This window comes from Mandrillus leucophaeus, unplaced genomic scaffold, assembly GCF_000951045.1.
Source record: "Mandrillus leucophaeus isolate KB7577 unplaced genomic scaffold, Mleu.le_1.0 Scaffold433, whole genome shotgun sequence".
Taxonomy (NCBI): Eukaryota; Metazoa; Chordata; class Mammalia; order Primates; family Cercopithecidae; genus Mandrillus; species Mandrillus leucophaeus.
Window position 1 is genome coordinate 2,350,652 of NW_012104621.1, and position 10,828 is coordinate 2,361,479.

Below are 10,828 nucleotides of genomic sequence, written 5' to 3' on the forward strand. Positions count from 1 at the left end.
AAGCATGCAATTTTAGTGGCGTCGAGCACATTCACAGTATTGTGCAAACATAATCGTTACCTGTTTCCAGGGCTTTTTCATCATCCCACACAGAAAATATCCCCAACTAAGCAATAACTTCCCTTTCTCCCCTTCGCAGCCCCTGGGAACCTCTGTTCTTTCAGGTGCCCCATGTAAGAGGAATCATACGATATTTGTCCTTTTGTAATTGGCTTCTTTCACTTAACATCATGTTTTCAAGCTTCCTAGAGAACATCATTCCTTGCGATGGCTGAGTGATATTCCTTTGTACATATATGCCACATTTTGTTTATTTATTCTTCTGTTGGTGGACACTTAGGTTGTCTTTTGGTTATTGTTAAATAATGCTGCCGTGAACATCGGTGTACTTCTATCTGCTTTAGTCCCTGTTTTCCGTTCTTTCGGGTATATGCCTAGGAGGGGGATTGCTGGTCATATGTTCATTCTTGAGGAAACATCGTTAGGCCCCTTTGACCTGGGGTGTGGGTGGATCCATGGCAGGTGGAAGAGCCCGCTCTGGCCAGTGGGTAAGTCAAGGTCTGAGTAGAGTGGGCCCAAGGGAGGCTCAGCAGCTCTCATTCTGGAGGTGTTGAAGTGATAGCCTTGCTTCTTCCTCCCCTTCCAAGTTCAGAAGCAAGTGGGAGACAGATGTGGGATTTGGGCAGAAGGAGATCAGGACTTCAGCCTCACCACTGGTGTGTTGAACCGGAAGGAGGCTCTTAGTTCTGCATCCACATTTGGCAGTTGGGCTTCTGAATCCTTTCACCAGAGTCCTGACCTTAAGATGACCTGCTGCTGGCTGGAGTGGAGCAAGCGAGGAGAGTGTCCAGAGATAAGGCTGGAGAGATGGGTGGGGCCAAGGGAAGGGGTTTGGACCTGACTCTGAGCAGATAGAAGCCACTGAAGGGATCCGAGCAGGAAGTGACCTGACCATGTGCTGCGTGCCATGTGGTGAGGGCCCTGGAGGGACCATTTTGGGCAGGGATACCATTAGGAGGCTCTGCAGTCCTCCAGGTCGGAAACAATGGTTCAGGAGATGGTGGGCACTGTGGATTCCAGAGATGTTAAGATGGAAGAATTGGGAGAAATTGAGTGGGAATTGGGGAAGGAAGGAATTGAGAATGGCACCCAGGCTTCTGTAGGAGCCCTTAGTGAGAACATCCTGCTCAATCCCTCACTGAACAGGTTTGGAAACTGAGACACAGAGTAGGAGGCTCTAATCCAGGCTACTTCGGCAGCCTGTCATGAATTCATGGGGGGCCATGAATTCGGATTGCCCCCCCTACCCCACATGCTCAGAGCACCTATCCTCCCCATCCCATAATATCCCTGTGCCTCAGTTATCTCATCTGTGTAATAGGTACCAGCATATCCACCCTGCCTATTTCCTAGGTTTTTAGGATAAACACACATGAAGGTGCTTTGTATTCTAGAACCTTCCCTCCCACTGGGGATGTTGCTGTTGTCTTCTCAGTTGACGCCACGCTTGGAGTCCAGGGCAGGCCCCGATGCTGGAGGATGTTAACATTTTCAGCAGTTGTGCTCTCAATGTTTTCTTTCCCTATTTCTTTTTTTTTTTTGAGTTGGAGTCTCGCTCTGTCGCCCAGGCTGGAGTGCAGTGGCACGATCTTGCCTCACTGCAGACTCTTCCTCCTGAATTCAAGTGATTCTCCTGCCTTAGCCTCCTGAGTAGCTGGGAGCACAGGTGCCCACCACCTGTGGCTAATTTTTGTATTTTTTTAGTAGAGACAGGGTTTCGCCATATTGGCCAGGCTGGTCTCGAACTCCTGACCTCAGGAGATCCGCCCGCCTCAGCCTCCCAAAGTGCTGGGATTATAGGTATGAGCCACCACACCTGGCCTTTTCCCTATTTCTGCATTTATCCTTTTGCCTGTGCAACTCTGGGGCGTGCTGACCTTACAGTGTTCTGCCGTGTAGGCTGGAAGCCGTGGGCCGTTTCTGAAGTCAGTGCTGGCTTCCAGATAAACCTGGTGGCGGGTGGCGGGTGGGGGGAAACAAGGCTGGCTAGCGGGGTCCTGGTGGGGGAAACCACTCGAGCAGGAGAGGACCTGGCCCTCCCGGTGCTTTCAGATGCCAGAGTCGCCTTTAGGGTCTTCTGCGTACTGGCCTCTCAGTGGTATCTGTGAGTTCTTGCCTTGTGAGATCACACCTCCTCAGATGACCATGGCCTGGAGCCTCCCTTCCTCTTGGAATGTGGTCTCTTGCTTCTCTCTTCTCCTTGTACTCTGTGCTTCTAAATGTCCCTGGATTTCTCCCACCCTTAAGCCTTTGCTCATGCTGGAGAACCATTCCATTTCCCTTCTTCTTGGCTAACTGTCCTTTGTCCTGCAGACCTTGCCTCCTCCAGGGAACCTAGTCCTACCCTTTTGCGCCTGCCCTCCTCAGTGTTCCCCCAGGGCCCCGGCTGACTTTAGTTAACATATTTAGCACACACAGAGTACTGTGTGCTAATACTGTTGAGCAGTACTCAACAGTGCCTGCTGAGAAGCCTGGGAGCCCCCTCAAGGCAGGGACTGTAGGGTACATCAGTGCTTCCAGGCCCAGCCTAGTGTGGGGCACGGAGGTGAAGGCAGGGTATGCTTAGAGATGATGGATGAACAGATGAAAGGGCTCGTGGTGGGAAGGTAGTTGGGTAACTGTGATGGTTTCCTGCTGCCTACAGTGAAATATGGGTGTAACACTTTTTTAGGTCTCCAACAATGGCCGGTGGGCTGTTTGCTGTGAGTAAGAAATATTTTGAATATCTGGGGTCTTATGATACAGGAATGGAAGTCTGGGGAGGAGAAAACCTCGAATTCTCCTTTAGGGTAAGTATTCCAGTCTTCTCTTTGGACATGTTCTTAACTGATTCTCTCTTTGGGAACGATGGGATTTGCTGTGAGAGCCTGGTGGACCCTGAAAGATGATGACATGCATATCCTATAAACATGCTTGCCTTCTTGTTTCAGCTCTTTAAAAAGTGTACTTTTACTAGATTTGGGGCCAGAAAGGGCCTTGCAAGTCACATAGTTCTCTCTCACTCTATGGAGAGGAGGAAGTGAAACCAGGAGAGAGGTGACTTGCTCAGGATTAGGTTCCTCCTGATCCTGTCTTCTGGAGCCTTTATTTGATTAATTCCTTATGAAGTGGACTCTTTATTTAGCACAGTGGCTTTCAAACCTTGACAGATGTGAAAATTTCTTTTTTTTTTTTTGAGACAGAGTCTCGCTCTGTCGCCCAGGCTGGAACGCAGTGGCACGATCTCAGTTCACTGCCATCTCGGCCTCTCGTGTTGAAGTGATTCTCCTGCCTCAGCCTCCTGAGTAGCTGGGTTTACAGGCATGCGCCATCACGCTTGGCTAATTTTTGTATTTTTAGTAGAGACGGGGTTTCACCCTGTCAGCCAGGATGATCTTGAACTCCTGACCTCAGGTGATCCACCCGCCTCGGCCTCCCAAAGTGCTGGGATTGTAGGCGTGAGCCACTGCACCCAGCCAACACATATAAGAATTACTGGGTAAACTTGTTAGAAAGACAGATTGACAAGCACAATCTAGAAAGCCAGATTTGATAGCTTTAGGGTGGGACCAAGATTCTGCTTTTTGTAACAAGCCTATCTACCAATGCTACTCTACATGGCCCATGGAAACCATATTGGAAAACTCCTAGCATTTCAGTAGATTTTCCAGTTAATGAAGTCTTACATTTTAAACATCAAAACTTTGTGTGAATGTTGGTGCTTTTCAGTGGAAAATTAAGATTTTTAATCATATTTTATATGGTGTTCTGCCCTCATAAAAACTGTGAATAAACAAGAATTTGGCCTTCTACTGAGGACTCACACCCTCCATAATAAGTACCAGATGCTAGGCTTGGTTGTCCCATCTTTGGGAAAATGAGATGTTCAAGGCCTTCGGTCCCAGTGTGAGATGGGCTCAGATGCCTCCGCCTGTTGAGTCTTTGGGTGTGCTTTTAATGGTCTCTCTGCCTCTTCCCTAGGTGTCAGGCTGCTCTACCTGTTTCTAGAAGCTCTTCCTTTCCCCCTTCCAAACCTCTCTTCTTCCTTGCTGCTTTCCTATCTTCTGTGGCTAGGAGATCAGGTAATCGAGCCTGTGTTTTCTGTAATGAGTAAGTGGGTTGCCAGTGAGGTCTCTGTGGATGCTCCTGTGAGTCAAGTGCATGAGCTTTAGTGCATGGACTTTGGGGTCTTGGTTTCCACAGCTTATTTGTTTTGGGGGCTGCTTTCTTGCTCTTTACCCACATTCTGTGTCATGAGTGTGCTGGGTAGGTGGCCTCCTGCCCGATGGAGGCTGAGCATCTTGGCAGCGCCCATCATGCCTTGTGTGTGCCTGGCGTCCTTGCTGCAGATACTATGGACCTGCAGCTCATCCCCTGCTCACCACCTGACCTCTCCTTTTCTCTGTGTGCAGATCTGGCAGTGTGGTGGGATTCTGGAAACACACCCGTGTTCCCATGTTGGCCATGTTTTCCCCAAGCAAGCTCCCTACTCCCGCAACAAGGCTCTGGCCAACAGTGTGCGTGCAGCTGAAGTGTGGATGGATGAATTTAAAGAGCTCTACTACCATCGCAACCCCCATGCCCGCTTGGTGAGTTCCTCAGCCCACCTGCACTCCATCTGGCTTCATCTGAACAACAGCAGCTAATTGTGGCTTCCCCAACATAGTTGATCTGGTTCCAGAAATAGAGCATAATTTGGGTGCTCAGATACGAGTATGGGGAGAATTTATTCCTCCATTTATAATAATTATATGCAGTCAAATCTTGTTATTTACAGCTGTTATATTCCATAAAGCCACCACAAATACTGAATTCGTGAAAATAGAGCCATTGCTCTTAGGGGAAATACAGGGTTAGGTTCCTGCCAGACTTGGGGCACAGTTTTGTCAGCAGATCAATACAGAACCTTGTTTTCTGTGTGTTTCTTTTCAAAGACACCTATTTAACATATATCGTTGCATCATTAACCTTGCACTCATGGCTAACAGCACGATAACTCATGCCAGAATGAAGCTTACCTAGCACGTGTTATTTTCTCTTCATCACAACCTTCTTGCATTTAGGAACACTAGATGGCACTACGATTAGGGGACACTCTAGAATAGCTGGTGCAGTCACCAATACAAAGCAGAAAAAAATGTGGTGCCCAACAGATGGTGAAAAGGACAGTGGTTTACAGGATGAGAGCTGACACAGGAAGGCGGTGTGTGCCCTTGTTCTGCATCACCTGAGAATGGGAATGTTGGGCAACTCAAATTTTTTGTCCATGAATGTGTGTGAAAATTAGAAAACACCACAAGTATTGATTTGGAGGTTACAAGTCAATTTTATTACAGCATGTAGGGAAATTCACAGTTACAGAACCAGTAAATAATGAGGCTGGACTGTACCAACATAGACAGTTGGGGATACCTGGTGTCACAGGCCAGGCATTGTCCATGTGTTGTGGTTTTCCTCTTTGTAGCCAGTAGGGGTGAGTCCACAAACACTGGGTACAAGTTAAGGCACAGTTCTTTACCTTAAAGCTATTGCTCAGGGACGCACCCACCTTATTAGTTAGGGGTCTGTTACCTCCCTCTAGAGACTTCTTCTTAGCACCCTGGAAGCTTCCCTTTCTAAAACAGGGAGTCTGTTCTGCTTCCATTTCCAGATGGAAGGACTACTGGAGAGTGGCCCAGGCGCCCGCTGCTACTATTTCTCACCATATGTCATGGTCATGGAAACGCCCCCATCGCCAGCATAACAGATGCCCATCTTCCTCCTCACTCAGAGGCCTTGCTGGGCCCATCTCTCTGAACGACAGTGAAGGTGTGCCTGTAGTTGCTGAAGTCTCAGCTCTGTTGGCTTGCTCCTCTGGGTCCCAGCCACACATTGCAGTGACACTGGCCCAACCACCCACTGCACTGAGCCTGTCGGAGGCTGAGGCTCAGCCCAGACTCTGTCCTTCCTCAGAGCAATTTATCTCAGGGACTTGTTGCCTGGTCCAGATCCTTGCTCTGCCTCCACCTCAGGGACCACTGTGGATGAGGGATCTGCCTCTTATTTCCCAGATCTTGGGCTTCACGTGCAACACAGTCCACTGCGTCTGCCCTAGCCAGCTCTACATGATCCATGGCAGGGTGCCTGCTTGCCCTGCATTTGCGTAGCTAGTAGGGCTTTTTGGCAATACAAGAAGGTCTTGCTCTAAGGCTTCTCATCAGGCCACTTCATGGAAGTCTCTTCTGGGTCCTTCCAGCAACCCTGCAGGGTAGCAATAAAATTCTCATTTTATAGATGAGAAAACTGAAGCTCAGAGAGCAGCTGTTGGAAGGAACTTGTCCAGGCCCCATAACTGATAGGAGGTAGAACTGGGCTTGGGGCCTGTACTCTGCAGCACACCTCTTGCTCTGCTCTGCAGAGCCCATGGGTTCTCAGACTCCCACTCAGCCCCTCTCTGGCTCTGGGCTCCATAGTCATTGCTTCTGCCTCCTCCGTCTTGCCCAGCACCATACAGTAGAAACACCCACTGTTTCCTCATGCACAGTCTGGAACCCATAGTTCCCTTTTCCTGAGGGTCCCCAGAGAATATTTTAGGGAGGCACTGAATGCACCCTTAGGCTGCATGCCCAAGGGCTGGGTGCTAAATGGATACTTGGCTGAAGCTGGGGGCACAGTGACTCATCAGTGACAGACCTCTGGAAAATAGCAGAAATCTGAAATCTTATTCAAACATTTACTTATTATTACCATTTTGTTCAATATTTAACTTGTCAGCTTTTAATTGTTTAACATGACAGTGCAGGTATGGTAACATTTTTGCACTCAGCATTTTTCTTGTGGCTGCACGTTTGCCATACTAAATAGAGGCTTGCTATATTTAAATATGCAAAAGCTCTCAGTCATTAGTTTTGTCCATAAAACCAAACTTGCACAAGTATTTCTTATTGCTTATTTCATATTAATAACATGATTACATCTAGAATATTTACCTGTGTTTGAAAGTGGATATTCCGATATTAGTAGTAAACCGGAAAGTCACAGCATATGTCTCGGTGAAACTGACATTTCCCTGGTTGGGTTTCAGGATGACCTCTGATCACAAGCTTGGGTCACAGGTCCAGGATCCATAGATGCCAGTGCAGCCCCAAGGCTTGGCTCCTTCACTCCATCAGCAGGTGGGCTCGTGCATCTGGTCACACCCCCCTCCCAACAGAGCACCTAGGAATGGAATTGTCTCTGTGACAGCCTCTCATACTAGAAACTGGAATTAGGTGCAAGGCTGTGTTCTATCCTCTGTGCTCCTTACAGGGCCTGGCATGCAACGAATGCTCTGTCAAAGGTGGCTGGTGGTTAGTAAGTGAGCATCAGTGAACACAGGGGCTTTGAAAGGAAGCACTAGGACCCGTGGGGTCTCACTGTTTTGTTGTTTTCTCAGGAACCTTTTGGGGATGTGACAGAGAGGAAGCAGCTCCGGGCCAAGCTCCAGTGTAAGGACTTCAAGTGGTTCTTGGAGACTGTGTATCCAGAATTGCATGTGCCTGAGGACAGGCCTGGCTTCTTCGGGATGGTGAGTGAGGGTGGTGGGCCCATGGTAGGCAGGGAGTTCCCTGGCCTCTGGGTCTGATCTACAAATCCTGGGGAAGAAGGGCCCCATCATGGGGGTCACTGGCTCCCTCCACTCCCACCCACCTCCCCACCCCCCACCACCTTTTTATCCACTGCCCTTCTTTCTCCCTGTGAGTGTCTGGGCCTTAGGTGCAGAATGTCAGAGCTGGAATCCATCTCAAAATTGACAACTATTTTGTAGATAAGGAAACTGAGGCTTATCTGGTGTTTCCATGTCCTAGTTTTTACTAACACCTTATCATATTACTTCTAGTCTCAATGACTGGACTAGTTAATAATTCCAAGTTTGGGAGTCTACAGAGGCAATAGTGGGTATAGGGGAGTCATTTCCAGTATTTCAAAAAACCTAAAACATGTTTTTGGGATGAGACCAGATAAAATGTCCAGTGTCTTTTGTTTTTGGTAGGAATGACACCAGCTTTGCGAGGTCTCCTCTGCTGTGATGTGTTGATCAGAAGTGCTCATGTTCCATTCTGGAAGTCTTTGATAAATACAAAGCAGGATATTCATGTGACATTCTATTTTCATTATGAAAATATTCAAACATACGGAAATGGAGAGAGAATGGCATAATGAATACCATCCCTGAGATTCTAGAATTTTCAAGATCCTGCCTCTCTTGCTTTCTCTCTCCTCTGCTTCACCTCCACATTTTCCTGTTTTTAAGCCAATCCCAGGCATTGTGTCATTTATCTCCTCTGCATTTTATGCATTTTCATAACATTTGGATATTATCTTACAAAACTGTAGAAATGAACAAGAATTTCTTGGATCATTTAATGTCTAGTTCTAATTCATATTCCCCCAACTTTTCCAGTTTCTCTTTGAGTAGCTGGCTAATTCAAATTGGGATCCAGACAAGGTGCACACATTGCATGTGGCGGTTGTGTCTTGGCTCCTAAATCTCTTTTAATCTAAGGCAGTCTTCCTTTTTCTTGTTAATATCTTCAACTTGTTGAAAAAACAAGGTCAGTTACCTGTGGAGTGTCTCACTCTTGCAATTACTCTTTTTTTCTTTGTGGTGTCTTTAAGTTGTGCCGCTCTCCCCCATATTTCTTTAAGATAGAAGTGAATTCTAAAGGTTTGATTAGAGTCAGGATCCACCTTTTTGGCAAGAACACTTTGTGGGTGATGTTATGTGTTCACGTTGTGTCCTATCAGGAGCATACGAAGTATGGTCATCTTTAGTGATAAGGTTGACCAGTGGGTTCATGGAGTATCCCTCGTCTGGACCAGTCATTATAAGACCCCCCATCAGCCTCTGTCTCATGTTTTTAGTAGCCACTGATAACCATTGCCTAGACCCATTATTTCAAATGGAGTTGCCAAATGGTGATTTTTCTCTTTCATTTCTTCCACATTAGCTGAAATTTTTCTGTAAAGAACACTCCCTTATTAACTAAAGCAATTTGGTATATGTGAGTTTTAGAATTCATACAGAAAAGGCACGACAAATTTTTTTTTTTTTTTTTTTTTTTTGAGACCGAATCTTGCTCTTGTCCCCCAGGCTGGAGTGCAATGGTGCGATCTCAGCTCACTGCAACCTCCGCCTCCTGGGTTCAAGCGATTCTTCTGCCTCAGCCTCCTGAGTAGCTGGGATTATAGGCACCTGCCACAACGCTAGGCTAATTTTTTTTTTTTTTTGTATTTTTAGCAGAGACGGGGTTTCACTATGTTGGCCAGGCTGGTCTCGAACTACTGACCTCAGGTGATCCGCCAGCCTCGGCTTCCCAAACTGTTGGGATTACAGGCATGAGCCACCGTGCCCGGCCAAGGCATGACAAATTCTTAAGTCTTTTCTTTATTTGCTTATTTTCAGAGTAAGAATTGGTATTTTAGTTTCCTCCAGTTGTATCTAGTGGGTTGTTTTTTTGTTGTTGGCTCATTGTTTTTTTGGCTTTTTCTCTTCTTGAGTGTCGTTGTAAACTAATGGGTGTTTACATAGCCAGTGTGCTTCAATGAATTCATCTTTTTTTCTTTGTATTGTTTTTTGAGACAGGCTTCTATTCTGTCACCCAGGCTAGAGCACAGTGGCACCATTGTAGCTCACTGTAGCCTGGATCACTGCACTCAAGTGATCCTCCCACCTCAGCTTCTCAAGTAGCTGGGACTGCAGGTGAGCACCACCACATCTGGCGAATTTTTTATTTTTATTTTTAGTAAAGACAAGGTCTTGCTATGTTGCCCAGGCTGGTCTTGAACTCCTGAGCTCAAGCATTTCTCCTGCCAAGCCTCCCAAAGTGCTGGTATTACAGGTGTGAGCCACTGTGCCCAGCCCAATTCATCTTTTAAAAACAATATTTTAAAATTGTTTTTGGCCAGTGGCAGACCCTTTATTTTGGCTTCTGTGGTCTTTGACACCTTATAGTGGCGTTGATAGCCTCCTTGATTCTGGCCAAGTTATCCCATTTGATTTTAAACATTTCCTGCCATTCCTCCCAGAAGCCCTGCTCCTTTGTTGGGTAACGGTATTGGGAGTCAGTCTGAATGCTGGTGGTGCCCGTTGCTATGCATTGTCATTGCCTCCAGACCATGCAGTTTAACAGAAATATGAGAACCACAGTTGTAACTTAATTTTTTTAGTAAACATATTTAAAAAAAGTAAAGTTAATGAAATGTTTAATTCAGTATATCCCAAATAATATCACTTCAATATATAATGAATATAAGTATTTATTCATTGAGGCATTTTACATTCTTTTTTCATACTAAGCCTTGAAATCTGGTGTGAATTTTGTACTTATAGCATATGTCAATTTGGATTAGTCACATTTCAAGTGTCCAGTAGCCACAGTGGCCAGGGCCGCCACATGGAATAGCACAGCTCTAAATTTTTCTCATTGGGCAGAGAAAGGAAATTTGTATTTTTGAGAAACAGATCATGAGCTTATATTAATATCTGAAAATCCAATGTAGTCTTAAAAATTTTTCTTTGATTGCATACTCATATTTCTTTGTTCTTACCCTGAAAATCATGGTTTCAAACAATATTAACATAATTACTTATTTTCTTTATCCTAAAATATATTTAAAATAGTTTCAAGATCATTAATACAGTACTACAGCTTACGAGTATTATACTGAATGAGGTTTGTAATTTCTTTGCAGCTCAATTTGTTTATAGAATATATTTCATAGGTAGTATTTTCAAACATACCATGCTCTAAAGTGATTTAAATTAATT

At 45.8% G+C, this 10,828-nt stretch overlaps 1 protein-coding gene across 1 annotated transcript in view; it reads left to right on the top strand.

The window, feature by feature from the left end:
- Window positions 1–10,828, top strand: part of GALNT12 (polypeptide N-acetylgalactosaminyltransferase 12) — a gene marked incomplete at its 5' end in the record, with an annotated part of 50,160 nt that overhangs the window by 24,754 nt on the left and 14,578 nt on the right. Inside the window, 3 exons of the mRNA XM_011993775.1 lie at window positions 2,732–2,849; window positions 4,452–4,628; window positions 7,454–7,585. Of these exons, the coding sequence (XP_011849165.1) occupies window positions 2,732–2,849; window positions 4,452–4,628; window positions 7,454–7,585 (427 nt within the window). The remainder of the gene's footprint in view (window positions 1–2,731; window positions 2,850–4,451; window positions 4,629–7,453; window positions 7,586–10,828) is intronic.